The 16,389-nt window shown below is 33.8% G+C and overlaps 1 protein-coding gene across 1 annotated transcript; it reads right to left on the bottom strand.

Moving 5' to 3' along the window:
- Positions 1–8,018: 8,018 nt before the first annotated feature.
- LOC122583776 lies at positions 8,019–10,439 on the bottom strand. The gene is made up of 5 exons (XM_043756149.1): positions 10,328–10,439; positions 9,636–10,181; positions 9,401–9,547; positions 8,838–9,313; positions 8,019–8,639 (listed from the first exon to the last, which is right to left on the bottom strand). Exons 1-5 carry the CDS (start codon positions 10,437–10,439, stop codon positions 8,019–8,021), a joined length of 1,902 nt encoding a protein of 633 aa, XP_043612084.1.
- Positions 10,440–16,389: the final 5,950 nt, after the last annotated feature.

Raw genomic sequence — 16,389 nt, 5'->3', positions numbered from 1 at the left:
TACTCGTATGATTTTAATACACATTTTTGTCATGCAATAAGAGACACATGATACATAAACACAAATTAATCAAAACAATACCTGCATTCACGTATTGACATGTAGTGGCTTGTTGGCAGCAACGATGGAGAAGGTATAGGAGATGGGACGAGGGTTTGATAGTGGACGTGGTATGAATGTATTACATTGTCCACTTTGTCACGAATGTGTATGAAACCCCCCAACTCTGAGGCAATTCCTGGGCTGTAAAATATCGAGTTGTCACGACCGAGATCCACAAAAAAGATGGCATCTTTAAGGTCATGCACTTCGTCCCACGAAAGCATTTCAATGTCCAGGTTCACAAAGTGGTCGTCTTCATGCAGATCATCCAACCTCTTACCAGTCATGTCCCAACTTTTTACGTCTTCCAATGCTTTCAAATTTAGCCTTGTCACGTCCGATTTAAACAAGTACACATCGCCAAATGTTGTCATAGGTTTGTCATGAAAACCTACTACAACGTAGAACAATTCTGTACCGTATCCTTTCAGAAAATGAAGCCACTCAAAACAGCGATAGGAAGGAAGAGACGGACATGGCCCATATAGCAGTAGTTCTATCACAACTTGTCTATCCGGAACTTGAATATCAACGTGTATGAGGAATGGACCAAGTCCATTGTCTGTATCTAAGGCATATATCTTACCATTGCAACAAGTTAGGCTATGTAGTTGTTTACCGTTTAAGGTTAATTTCTTGAGTTGGATAGAGTATGACATCTCGGACCATCATGGATTATTTCTTTTAGGAGATGCACAACAAAAAACAAAGGTAGGCTTATTAGTTATGGTTAACAAGATAATTGAATCGGGATCATTAGGAGGGGCCGACAAACAACATTCTCTGATCTTTTGACAAAATCCGGCTTGCAACATCAGTAATGGGAGATGAATGACACTGGAATCCGATACATTATAAAGAGACCACCTATCATTGTATGGATGGTTAGAGAGAATCAACCAGCCATGGAAACATCCTCTCATGCGAAGTCCCCCGAGCACATCAGGAATTCGACATTCATATTTAAGCGACGGATTTTGCAGGGTGGAGAAAATGTAGTCATTAGTAACCTCCTGCTTTATCTTCTGCCCCATCTAAGTTTTTTCATTCATTCACACACGAAATATATACCAATATGTTATTATGTTAATACAATATCTGTTAGCACAAATACTTAATATGTATCATATATATTCATACTAATCTGTTAATACAAAGATATTAATAATTTTAAGACTTGTTCATATAAAGACTGAATTGAAGAAAGTTAGATAGCTTTCAGAACTCTCAAATACAAAGAAGACTTAATTTTTTCTTTCATCATATATACATACGGATATTTGATTACAGTATTAAATACTTTCATCTAGTCTAATAACTTATATATAAAATATCTGATTTTTATAAAATAACAATAATCAGTCTACACAAGTAGTTTTCTAACAATGAATAAATCAGTATATAATAAATAACAGAGACACATATAATTTAATACAAGATGGAATTCATACCTCAAATTTTACAGCCAAAATACCAATACAATCAAAACCACGTACCGTCGCTTTATTGGTAACTAATTAAATAACTTATTTAACCTACAATACGGAATTTTAATGTTTTAAATAGAGATGTGTTAAAGATATGAGAGTATATATGAATTGTATAGAGAATAATCGTAAGGTGACCGCCCCACATTATATTAATTTCAAATACTTTCCTTTTATTTTAAGAAATTAGTAAATACACCCCTATCTTGTATTAAACGTGCATAAAAGTTTTGTATATTTTATATATCTTAAAAGTCCAACATCCGGATTTTTGTATAAATTACAATTATATTATGCACGGTCAATACAGGTCTTAAGATTGCATATATATAGCAAAAGTCTTTATACCAGTTGCTAACTAAATATATTCATATATATAGTCCCGTACCTTGTGATACAATTCAACAAACTTTAAAGATCTATATAGGAATCAAATTAGTTTGGAGTTGAAAAAAAAGTCATAAAGCATGCTCAATATTTTCATAGCCTTCATTTTAATTTAACCCATAATGAGATCAACAACTTTAGGGCCTGCAAAAGATGTCATTCCTGGTTAAGTTAATTATTAACCTGTCATCAATCACGTACAACACCTCTAATCTTCTTAAACAACTTAATTAGATAGTGTTTTTTCTCGCTTGCACTAGTTGCATAATGCCAAAAACAACTTCGGTTAGGAAAAGATGTACGAGGGCATGATCGATTATTTTATAAGAAAAAATAATCCTGCCCAACATCAATCGAGAATACGACATACCTAGAAAAAGCTAGCCTACTCAAAGTTTTGAATAGCATTTTAAGAATGATAGCATCGGGCTAGGAGTTCATTATCTTCAAGTGAAGTTGTTTGTTGTATGATTCAAGATCACAACAATGGAGAAGGGCAACAAGCAAAAATGGTTGACCCCCACTAAAGAATGAGACATCGTACTTGTGGTACATCAACATACTCCATCACCGTTCTCGAAAAACCTAAACCAGGTTTAGGTTGCCTAAATACAAACACACAGATTGAACAGTCAAACACATAGGTTTAGGTTATCTGAATACATACTTCGCTCTGATAATTTGGGCCGTGGGCTGACATCCATCACCGGAAGGGAACCGTCAGCAAACACAATCAGTCTTCTTTTGACCATTCCTCAAGCAAGCTCACCCCTAGCAATTAGACGACGATATACGTGTAAACATTGCTCGTTTGGCTTTGACTAAGATGACGAGAATGCCGACAATGGATTTTCGGGTAGCTTCATGAATATGTTGTTTAATTGACACGGACAAGGGTTGTTTCGTTATGTCGAGATATGGTATGAAATAGGTTGAATGATGTATTTTTGGTTTGGATGATAGTATACTTTGGGTAAAACCGTGAAACGATAGTTTGTGTGTGGTGGTGTCGCTCAAAAAAATTTTAAAAACATTTTTAGGAAAAAAGGCTCACTAGCCGTTAGTTTAAAAAAAATTGAAAAATTTTTTGTTTCTTTTTGTTCTAGCTGTTAGTAAGCTCTTTGGCGTTGATGGGTTTCGAATTCCGGAGGGAGTCGGAGACGACCACATGGACGAGCTTCATAGCATTAACATCCACTTGGATGGGCTGGTTGACAAGCGAGTCCACGACTTGATAAGAAAGGCCTAAGACCTAAGCGTATAGGAACTTCTTGGGAGCGTCCTTTGGCTCCAAGTTAGCCGCCATCCACAGTGGGCGTCATTACCCGAGCTTCCGAGAAAAAATCTGTTGAGTCTTGGATTCGCTGATAAGACTTGCTCACTGATGTGTGTCGTCAGCGAGTCCAGTGACTCTCTTCAGCGGGTTGTATGCTGCCCAAATTGTTGGTCAAGGCGGGAATATTTCAAACTAGATGAAGACAAGTCACATGGTGGTTCTTCCAACTGTAACATACCTTATATGTTAAAAGGTACAAGTTGGGACCATAACTAGGGTCTTCTCTCTCATACCCGTTTTGGTAAAGAAGACAAGGGCTCTTGCTGGATGTACAAGGAGCCAATGGGACGTCGACAACCACCATCAATCACCATCAAAGAAAGGTTGTGTTGCTGTAATTCTTCCTCTATATAAAGCAACACAGCCGCTTTGTATCAAGTGTGTTTGTCACCTTTAAAGTGTGTGTCACTTGTAATTGTTTAAGTTTGTAGTGTGTTTAGACTTAGCAATTACCTTGTTCATTTGTATTCTTGTAAGTCAAGTTTGTAAGATCGACCATGTATTCATCGTTTAATCAATGATAAATATGATTATACTTGCATAGATTTATTACAACTGAACTTGTCATTGTTCTTGTTGTTTATCTTCTTATTTACTTTCTTGTCTAGCTTAACTATAACATAAGTTGTGCATTCGTGGACTGTCAAAATCCTCCATCAAGAAGTTAGTGGACGGAAGAGAGGTGCGATCGGACACATTTTCTTCTGTTTTTTTAGTTTTCTTCTAATAAAAATGTTTATTTAAGAGTGATCAACACGGATCGTCCTTATGGTTTGCCCAAAAAGTCTAGTTTCGTCCTTTAATTTTAAAACTGTCTAAGACAATCCTTTATAAGCGAAAAATGATCACGTTTCATCCTTTTCGATGACGGACGTCAACTCGACTCTGTTAACCCCCTCACGTGCGTTCCACGTGAGGGTATTTAAGTCTTTTCCATTAGTAAAGGACTATTACTGATTTTATCTAAATTTATATCCTTTATTTTTATTTTTTTTAAGAAGTTCCAAGAATTTTTTTTTGAAAAGAATTCTGAGAAAAGTCTTGGATGTTTTGATGTTGAGTTTGCAGGCAAGAAGCACTGCCTTACCGTGTTGTAAATATCGGCGGGGTCGGCCGATATATCGGGATTGATGGCCTGACAAGACGATTCTGCTGGATCAGCCCTAAAAATCGGTTAGCGGCGGTGAAACGATGGTCAACGGCCAAAGCTGACCGGATCCGCTCAAAACAGGTTTGAAAATCGGATCATTTGGTCGGACATAGTTGCGGTGGTGGAATAGTCATCGTTCCAGTCGCTGGTGGCTGTTTTAAGATGAAAGTGGGGTTCATTACATTACATAAACATTTTACATAAACATAGACATTTTACAAGATCTTTACATAACATAGACATTTTGTCATAGTTAATTATATCCAAAAGTAATAATCACTTTACTTTAATACATAAGTTTCATATTATATTTTATTAATATTTTTTTTATTCTTAAAAAGTCATATAGATTACAACTTTTATTTTTTAAAATAATAAATGTGTTAGGTTTTCTTTAACTTATGTTTTAAATTATATATATTTATGGTTCCCATAGCAAAGAGGAAATAATAATATTGCCTTTTAATCTCAACCTTTTAAAATAAACTAAAACCTAATCTTCACCCTAGAAAATAAAATGCTAATCTTGGCAAGTTAGAATTAATTGCTACAACCAAATTATGTCGTTTTCATCTATCACGAATATGATTATTATTTAACATCTATATAATTGACTTAAGTTTTAAAATTTGTTTAAACTTATTTATAATTGAAGAATTTTATATGAAGTGACCAATATATATTATTTTCAATCAAATAATTAATTATTAGCTACCATTTTTGGTAAAACTATTTTGATGTCACTTTTTATTTATATATTCTTAAATGATATATATTGTACATTTGTTTGGAAAAAATTTAAGCTACAAACATAACATATATTTATACCCTTTTTTGTATCTTTACACAAAGGGAAAAAAAATACTACTTTTATATATGACTGTCAATGGACTTGGGTTAATGGTTTCAATTTGACAAGTAAATTTTTTTTTAACGCAACCCAACTATACTTATTTTTATCATAACGTCAAAAAATCATTCTAATAAATAAGTGATGTATATTAAAATGGACAGAGCATATAAGTAATCTAATTATTATTCTTGATTACAAAGTTGATTTGGAAATCTCAACCACCAACCCCAACTCAACCACCAACCCAAAAAAATCGGGTTGGCGAGTTAGATAGGTCGGTGGGTTGGCAGGTTCACACATTAAATGGGTTTGTTGGTTGATCTCAGATCATATGGGTTGGTTGGTTAACGAGTTGGTTTTACGTCAAATGGGTTTGTGTGTTGTCGGATCAAATGAGTTGATAAGTCGACATATTGAAAATTATATAAATATAAATATATTTGGGTTAGGGGGTTGATCTTCTAACCAAATATGTCAACCCGACCCAAACTCAAAAAGGTGAAGTTGGCGGATTACCGGGTCGAGATTTCACAACTCTAACCCAATTTTCCGGGTCGGTTTCAAGTCAAATTCTGTGTAAGGTCGAGTATTGACAATTATAATACATATCAAACCGACTATATATATTACATCTAAAAGTGTACATGATTTAAGACTTATTATGAACATTAGCTTCGATTTCATATTAATTTTTATTTTAGGATTAAAGGCTTTTAAGTTTACTTTATAACCCGGTCAACGACCGGGTATTAATCTAGTTTATATTTTATACATGCAATTTCATAAATTATTACTTTTATATATAAATTACCAAATTTGATATCTCCTCATTATCTCCTCGATTTTTAAAAAAAACTTCTATCTCCCCACTTTACCACTTCGATTCTAATCTACGAGTTTTAGCTGGCTTGTAAGGCCTCTCCTTATAAGGACTGGAGTCCTGGAGAGTCCTGACTGCCACGTCAGCAGGACTTCTCCCAGGACTCTCCCTGCCTATAAGGCCGGTACTTATAATACTTCCACACGAGCGTCCCTAGGTCGGAAGACGCAGACGCCCTAGTGGCCTTGATCGTCCTTGTGTCTGCATCCTCCCCTTTGTTTTCCGCCAAGAAGTTCGAAAACGCTCCAATGTGGGTCCGTTTGAGGTTTATGCTTTTTTTTTTATCCCAAACGTTCAAAATTAGTTTTTTGTATATGTTTCTGTATTGTGTGAGTGTGGGTTGATTTGCAGGTGGAGGATCAATTTTGTGTTTTGGCCGGCCGATTTAGTGAAGACGAAAGGGAAAGGGGGCTGTCCTGATATATATATATATATTTATTATATATAAAACTAATTTTCAAATTTAACCCTTAACTATTACTACATTGATGAATAATTTTGATAGTTTTAAAAATTTTAAATATAATCCCTTAAAATTAATTTAGTCTTTTAACTTTTGTATGTTTAAAATTTTATTAATTTACATGTGATTTTATTTTATGTTTTTTTTTTTATCAATTATAAATTGCTTATTATTATTTTTTTAAGTAATAGAATATAATAAAAAATTTGATGATGTGGCGAAGAAGTTCTGAAGAAGTTGTCCTTATAAACACTGAGTGTCTTGAAGAGAGTCCTGGGTTATGTGATGCTGATATGGCAGTGAAGAAGCTGGAGGACGGTCATCCTTATAAGAACAGACCTAAGACAGCTTCTTCAGGACTTATTCACCACATCATCGTTTCTTTTATATTTATTTAATTAACAAAATATCATTCAAATAAATACTTTTATTATTAAATAAAACATTCCAACACTTATTAAACTAACATTACAACACTTATTAAAAAAGTTACGATCCTAATAACTAAAAATATAAGTTACGAAAGTAGACATAATAAAAAAAATCAACGTTGATGGTAATTTTCCCGAAGATGCCAAACATTTTTATAAATATTAATTAATATAGGGTCTAAATTATAAATTTGTTTGATAAATAAAAAAATATGGATCTGATCATCTCTATCTCTTTCATTGCCATCCAAAGTTCCAAGTTTCAAACATTGCGACTTCTATAGTTCTATACATACAATTTTCTATCTCTATAGTTTTCTATTACCATAATAATAATAATAATAATAATAATAATAATAATAATAATAATAATAATAATAATAATAATAAATAATAATTTATACAGCCCTTACCCCACACGCTACCTTACTCTCACGCGTTCTTCACAGTCTCTGGGAGGGCTCCCGCTCGAAGACGCAAAGCTAAGACTCTCCATGCCAACAACGTCCTGCGTCCAAAGCCATGAAAATGCTCGCGTGTAAGATCTATAAGAAAAGGCCTAAGAAAAGGCCAGGTTACAAGTGACTGAGCTTGTTATGTACATAAGTTCTCAATTAAATCAAATTCAAGTGGTGACCAGCTAAGCATACAAACGGTCAACGAATATACATTAATGGCACCAAGAAACACGTCAATTAGCCAAAGTAGTTGGTTACATAGAATACACATTCATATATAGTTTAATTTATTAGGCATAAAACCAATACTAACAATTAAAAAACAACCAACTTTACTTGAAATTAGAAAGAAAAAAAAAAACGTTAAGTAAACTTGAGACTCGGACCTAGCTCCATGCAACGTCTCTCAAGGCTCGTTTATCATCACTTGTGGATGGATCAAATTAATTAATCTTCCGGCCGGCTCAGCAGCTACATCATATCATTCCACAGCATGCGTTTCTTGGGTTTAAAGAGATACCTAGAACCATATGTTGAGTGAAACACAGCCACCAAAAGAGGATATTGCACCTTCCAAGTGACTGCTATAGCAACAAGTAGGCCAAAAATATGTACTATGAACATGAACTTGTGATGGTATAGAATGAAGATGCTTATGCCAAATGCGACCATCATGGTGAGTATAGAAAGACAGAGTATTACTAGACCAAATGATAGTTTTTGGGGCAAAGATTCTAGAAAATCTGTTTGAGTGTAACGAGAAATGACAATTGATAAGAACATCAGGATTGAAAATGAAGATAGAATAAAAGAAATGGCATCTAGTACAACAAACGCAATGAGGTGTCCATCAGGGATGAACTGAGGAATGCCGTTGTGTTGGTCATACCCCCTCGGAATCGTGAAAACTACTGAAAATCCTATGGTGGCTATAAGTGCGGCGGCCACCATGCATTGATTAGTTGTTCCCTTTATCCATTTCTTACTTTTAGAGACTAGGTCTCTGTGGTTCTCACTAAATAGTTGGGATGGGGTTTGTCCTGCATTGTTCTTCACTTGTCTATATGTAGGCGGCATCATAGCATTTACTTCCTACATACAAGGACGCACATATATAAAAGATCATATCGATCATCATATGAAGTCATTAATTATTCATCACAAGTACTATACTTGATTAATTAGCTAGCTGCAACATACTACGTACGTACCTTGTGGTGCACGTATGTAGAGTTGGAAGAATAACTACTACACAAATACGTACATTAAATAAAACTCTTAGAGATTTACCTTGAACCATAGTGATTCACGTTGCATTTGGAATGGAGTTGTGAACAAGTCCTCGTATGGATTATTCTGGGGATTCAGACCGGCTAAATGTAACATATTATTGCCATCTATATCTCTGAGCGGAGTCATAACATCTTTCATTGAGCCCAACTCATACAACAGGCTATAGACACTCTCACGACGATGAGAGACGGCAACATGAAAGATAGTTTGACCATTATCATTTTTCCTCCATAGAAGATCAGGATAGCTCCTAATTAGCTCAGTTAGGAAGTTAACGTTGCCCATTTCAGCAGCAATGAATAGTATTTGATCAGAAGGGTGAGTTGGCACTCCATTGTGGTCAATCTCTGCCGGACCTTGGAGTATTATATCTATTTCATTTCTTGGTCTTATCACAATTCTTCCCCAAAATCGTCTTAGTAATTGTGTCGCTTCCCTTTCTCTGTTCGCTTGTCCCACAACCAAATGAAAGACTTCAATTAAAGCAATATATATATAATAATTAATCAATAATCAAATTATATATATAAGAAACTAATTAACCAGTATACTATACTTACTTGAACTGATGATGCTTTTCCAGATATTATGTTGTTCATCTATATCATCAAAAGCACAAGAGTTTCGAGCCAATACCTTCAGTACTTCCGATACATATGCACCTGTAGGGGCGTTTAAGTGATGCTCCAATATTCGTTGTGCCACATCTACAAAATGATTAAGTAATTAATTAATGAAGTAAAAATCAAGAAAAGGTTGAGATATTAATAACCATATACTACTACACGTTCGTACCAAAGAAATTAACCTCAACGCATTTTAAGAAAACCATACTCCTGTCATTATCTGTCCAAGCATCGGTTTGCATTTGCCGAGACAAATCATATAGATAAGTCACCATTTTATGGTTTCCGTACAAAGCAGCTAGATAGAGTGGCATCGTGTCGTCCCTACCACGGATGATCAATAAATCTCGATAGAGTGGCATCATGTTCTCCCTATCAGGGATGATCAATATATCTCGATTCCGCTCAACCATAGCTATAACCATTTGAATGTTTCCAGCGATAACCGCACAACAAAATGCAGTATTGCCCTCCCTATTCTGAAGGACCAAATCCTCTGGTCTCATCCTGCGTATCAGATTCTCCACGAAGTCGGCGCTTTGGCCCATTGATGATGCAACATGGAGGGCTGTTTCTTGATTTTCAGTGATGCTACATCCTAACAGATTTTCAATACCGCCATCCCTAAGTAGCTCTTCCGCAGCTGCCCAATCCCCTTTGATTGAGGCTTTATACAGAGGAACACATTTATCCATGTAGTCACCACGTCTGTTGTCTAGTCAATAATTAGTCATTCAAATATTAATTGATGTTCATATATTTTTCTAATTACAATTTAATTAACCATGTAATTAAAACAGTTAATTGGTTACTACGTAAGTAAGACGTGTATATATGATATTACTCGTAGTAATTACTTACCGAGAAGTAGATCGCCGCGGGGATATCTTGCTGGTGCTGGTGCTGCTGCAGCTGCAGCATCAGGTTGGTGGATGTGTTGTTGGTGATTAATATTTACTATTATCGGGTTCATCTCTACGTACGTACGGATAAGTACCAGCTTATTGCAATACTAGATAGCAGCTACTTGTGCCTTATATTGGCTGTCTTCACAAATAATCTAATTACACTACGCATATATATATACTTGTGCCTCTTATCTTGCATCAATTTATTAATTGAGTATATTTTTACATTATAAACTATTAAATAAATGAAATAGATAAACTTTATAAATCTAATTCCAAATTTTAAAATATAAGAGAAAACAAACGGATAATTTAAATATAAAGATTGTAAAGATTAAGCTAGGGTCAACTAAGCCTTGTATTATCAGTTTGTTTTTTTTTAAAGGTGAATTTCGTTGAAAACTTTGCGTCGCGATTTGACAGCGGGAGGTCTAGCATACGTTGTCTTAGCCGAATCTGCGCTAGAGAGCTCACTCGAAGTAGAATTGCCTATTTCAAATACCTGATAGGGGGAAAACCCCCTACTAATCCGTCCAACGGCACGACGATTAATAGGGTAAACCCTGCCCCTCAGACTTGAAACTGGGTATACCCAAGTCAATCCCTCATAAATGGACTTAATTCTTATGTCATCTGCAAGGCTTGAACACAAAACCTCTTGTAGGGGAGATGGTCTTTCAACCATTGACCTAAAGTTACCTTAAAATTAATTGGGATTATGAAAATCGCAATGAGATGTCGCAAAATTGTAATGAGAGTTCCTAAAATTGCAATGGGATTTTCACTTTTTATGATTTTGACTTTTTTTGATATTTTGATTTTTAATTGAGATTTTGACGTTCGCATTATGTTTTTTAAATTTTAAATGATTAAAATTTCAAAATAGTTATGTAAAAGTTAAAATCTCAATGAAAAGTTAAAATATCTAAAAAAGTTAAAATCAGAAAAAGTCAAAACCTCATGCGATTTTCAAAAATCTGATTGCGATTCTACAAAATATCATTGTGACTTTTCAAAATCTTCTTGCAATTTTTTAAATCACATTGTGATTTTCAAAATCTCATTGTGATATTCTCTTTTTATTGCGATTTTCCTTGTTATATTATGAAAATTGAAAGAACTTAGCTAAATTGATATATGTTTATAAAATTTAGGTATTCACAGGGACGGCTCTACAATGGGGGCAGTGTGGACAACTGCCCCCATTCCAATTTTGGTATAATGTAATTTTTTATAGGTATATTTGTAGTTTTGTTCTTAAATAATAATAATAAACAGAAAATACATTATACATACAAATGTCACCATCGTTGTCATAAGCCTCTTCTTTAAAAGTATGTTACTTATGTTGGAAGCATTAGTTTTGAGATAAAATCTTCTATTGGTAAAGTAAAAATCTCAAGATATTTTGATACGAAGTTGAAAAAGAGAAGTTGAAGAAAGTGTTTTATTTGTTTGGGTAATTATATCATACATTGATAAATAATACAATGAAAATGTTACTCGTATTTTATTTTTAAGTTATTATATAATAGTAATTATAATAGTCGGGTCAAAATTTATGAAGAGACTAAATTGTAAATCATTGATTTCGATGTACTTATTTATATTGTTTAATATAACGTAACTCCTCCGTTATCACATGTTCTAAAATTGCAAAGACCAATGTTCAAATTAAAGATAGATGTTCTCATAACTGGCACCCAGACAAAATTATTTTAAGGGTTCATTTTTTCTGATTCTCCGGTGAGATTTAATTTTTGTTTAAAAAATTTTTTCCCTTCAAAGATGACTCTAAAAAATATAACAAGAGACTTTTAAATTTGCCCCCTCACAAAAAAAGTTCTGGTTCCGTCCCTAGGTATTCATGTTATTATTTTATTTTTAACTTTTGTTCACTTTATGAAAGAGAATCACATGAATGGTCCTTGTCTTTTACAAGATTTTACAAATTGGTTTTAATTTTGGAACTCATAATCTCTCACATGATACTTTTGCTATATAATTAATGGTCTTTGTGTCACCTGTAATAACGTAAGTACGTAACTACATCAATGTTTTAAATACCGGTAAATACCGGCCGGTATTACCCGTATTACCGGTACCAGAGACCACGCCGGTATTTTAAGTCCGGTATTTTGCCGGTATTTTCAATATTCAATATCGGCCGGTATTTCCGGTATTCCCGGTATTTTCCGGTATTACCATACCGGTATTTCCGGTATTTTCAAAAAATAAATTTTGATTTTTTTAAAAAATTATTTTTATGATACTTTAATGTTATTTGTGAACTTTAAAACCTATATTTTGTTATGAAATACATATTTGGTATTATTTTTGAGTAAATTATAATTGCATTTTGACTATTTTTATTAAATTGTAACAAGTTTTGTAAGATTTTTACACAAAAAAATATAATAAATTAAAAATAGTCGTACTGGCCGGTATTTTCGGTATTACCGATAATACCGGAAAATTTTTCCACGCCGGTATAATTAAAATATCGATTTTTAAAACATTGAACTATATGCTATATTTTTTTTTCTCTTTTGGAGGTTTTTTAACACTTTCATATTAAATTAGAAAGAAAAGGTAAGTGGGTGGTTCCGCTCCAATGCATCATTTGGTCCTCAAATCACACACATAAATAACTCATTCCTGCTAAAATCCATGGATGGCATGTTTTCTCGGATGGCACGCAAATAGTAAACACCTAATAGCTTGTTCTATTTTTAAAAGATTTCGAATATGAGCATAATGGTATAAGTGGTGATATTTAACGAAGTGGCAACAATTAACAATAACAATTTTTAATCCAATTAAAAATATATATCGGAGAGGTGGGTAAATGATACAAAATACCTCATATATTTGAGAAACAACACTTCAAAAATGTTTTCCGTGTTTTGGGATTGCATGCAATTAAGGACTGTTTATTATGTTAACCGAATATAAGTTTATTGACTTAGTTTGAATTGAAAATTCTTTTAGCAACCATATGGATAAAAATGTATGGACACATGTTATCCCAAGATTTAGACCTTATAGCAGGTAAATTATAATTTAGGATAGTGTACGTTTTCGGATTTATCATATCAAAGATTTGAATTCGGATATCTTTAACACTTCAATTTAGATGTGACTAATTTTATTTGAGACGCAACAACCTTTCGAGAAATGAAAAACTACAAGACTTTTAGGGTGGATTGATAAATCATTAAAGATTAATTAGTATATTTGAAAAATAAAAGTTAACAAACGGTCATCTTATTTCTTCAACATATGTATGGGATTGATTATGCCATAAATTATAGTGCAACTGGTCAGAGGCATCTCAGGTTTTACTCAAGGTCTTGAGTTCAATCTTTAGGGATGACAAATCTTGGGGTTTTTTCTCCGAGTGTTTGTAACATTCCATGGTCAACATCTCGTTGCTTAGGGTACGTGCAAGGCTTCACCATTATACGGTGAGATTTTCCTGATCGACTGAATGTTCGGAAAAAAAAAAGAGTTTATTTAAAATACTTACCTCTTGGCAATTGTTTAAAGGTATAATAAGTCTTCTCCTATCAAAGTGTATGTTCGCAACTCACACGACTAACAACCACTTAGAAGTTAGAAGGCGGCATCTTAATTATTATTTTTTTTTATAAAAAATTCAATTAGTATTCAGATATAGAGCTTCTATCTGAAGTATGCAGCGTTCGTGAAATTATTTTAGAAAAACAGGATGAAAGGATATCAAAAGATCATTCGATGTTCCAAAAGAGCGTTCGCGTGTTATTAATTTTCCATTATGATATTGGGACAAGATACATTGACATATATTAATTTTTTGTATCATTTTATATAATACGAGTATGACTTTGCATAAAATTACAAACTTTTTGCCAAGAATATATACGACGACTCAGACAGTTCTTTAGACCCGAATTATTGGGCACAAGAAACTCCTATGGAGCAACAGATTAAGGATTTAAATATGTTAAAATAGATAAACACACAACTTGCTAAAGGCGGATTTGACCACTGCCCAGATGAGGTAGAAGCCGTGATGCTCGACATTGTCACTTATTTTAGTGACTATCATCGATCCTTTTTCGTTTTTTCTCCATCCTTACGCCTATTTGAGATATAACATAGAACTGACAAAGGAATTAATATACTCGTATGTCTCATCTTGACTGGTAACAGAGTATTGAGAATGACCGATATTGGCTAGATGACTGGATGATTTAGCACCTTTTTATATGGCTCATAGCCGCACCTTATTATCAATTATCAAAATCTATGCAGTTGAAAAAAAAAAGCCATCAAAGTTACCCGTGGCTCAAATATAATTGTGCATCCTAAATTAATTTCTGATATAGTTGTGCATATACTCCAACTTCAAAAAAAAAAAAAAAAATTACACTTTTCATCCTGAAGTTGACACGTTTTTCACTTTTGATCCCTAAAGTGAAAAAGTTACAATTTTGACCTTAAACTTAGCCAAAATTTTCAATCGTGGTCCTTTGGCCAGCCAGAGCTAAATTTTGGCCGTTAATGTTACACCCGAGGGACTAAAGTGAAAAACGTGTCAACTTTGGAGACGAAAAATGTAATTCATTCTTCCATTCATCTTCTCCAACAAGATTCCGGCCTCCGGTCATCTTCTTTGATGGACTCACAAACTTATTATCTAAACTTATTAGTGACGGTAAAAAGTGTAAGTTATTAATGAAAAACAGGAAAATATAAATTAATTAGAATTCTTTTACAAATACTAATTAATATATATAGTATTTGGATAATGATTATTAGAAATCTGAATTTTTAATAATGTCACTCCGTCTCAGCAGAAGTGTCATGTTTTGAATTTTCAAAGTCTAATTTTTTGCAACTTTGACCATAAATAATTTTCTTTGTGTTAGATAATACTGTATTTGATGAAAGTTTTATGAATTTATTGTGTTTTCAAGTGTTTTCAAATGATATAATTTTCATCAAGTTTTATATAACACAAAAAAATATATTTAAAGTCAAGTTTAATGATTAAAACTTTGAATATTCAAAGTAAGACAGTTGTAATGGAATTTTGATAGGTTTTTTTTTTCAACTGCATAGATTTTGAAAATAAGGTGCGCATCATGTTGGTCACGTTGTACCAAGTAATATTGTGCTCGAGATCTACAACTATTTTTGGGGGCTTTGGTTTCAAAAACCATTCGATCTTGGCCCAAACTTTTGTAAACATGAAGGTCTCGCTTGTAAGACAGGGCATAAAAATCTTGGCCAACTAATAATGTTGAAGACCAAAGAGTAGATGGTTGATGAACACATACATGAATCGTATGCCAGTGCCTTCTGGTTGGTTCTCCAACTACAAAATGGATGTGAACTAGCCATACACTCCCCAATCCAACCACCATACAATTAGGGGAAGTAGGCGGAGCCGAGAACCATAAGCTTTCAAGAGGATGCTCCAACTCCGGAAGCTCGTGAAGATCATTAGTGAATGGGTTGAAAAACACTAGAGGCCGACGTGAGTCTCGGTCTCCCATTTCAAACACCAACCAACCAAACCGGGAACAATAAATTTTCTCATTAAAAACTGTCATCTGCGATTTTTTCATATAGTAGTTGTCACCCAACATGGATCTTTAAAACTGATAATCCCTCGATGTTTTTGCACAACCATCAGCCACGACGAAATTACTGAATAATTCTGCAATCTCCTTATTGCTGTTTTGTTTCTCCATTGTATCAGAGGTGCTGCAAGACGGCAAAGTTTGCATGTAGCACGAAAGTTCAAATATTCCACACCAACACAAAACTTCAGAAATACCATCTCCAAAACATCCAATGGGGTATTAAGATGGCCCGATTCATCAAACCCACCCTGGTCATTGGTAACTGACTTTACCACATTTTCATCCTCTTTCTTTTTTTAGTATCAACAGTAGTTTTGGCCTTTCCATGGTCATCTTGTAACCTACACAAATTATGACTTTAGTAGACATTTTTTCCTCTAAT

This window comes from Erigeron canadensis, chromosome 9 (genome assembly GCF_010389155.1).
Source record: "Erigeron canadensis isolate Cc75 chromosome 9, C_canadensis_v1, whole genome shotgun sequence".
Lineage (NCBI taxonomy): Eukaryota > Viridiplantae > Streptophyta > Magnoliopsida > Asterales > Asteraceae > Erigeron > Erigeron canadensis.
This window is presented reverse-complemented; position numbering and strand designations above follow the sequence as displayed.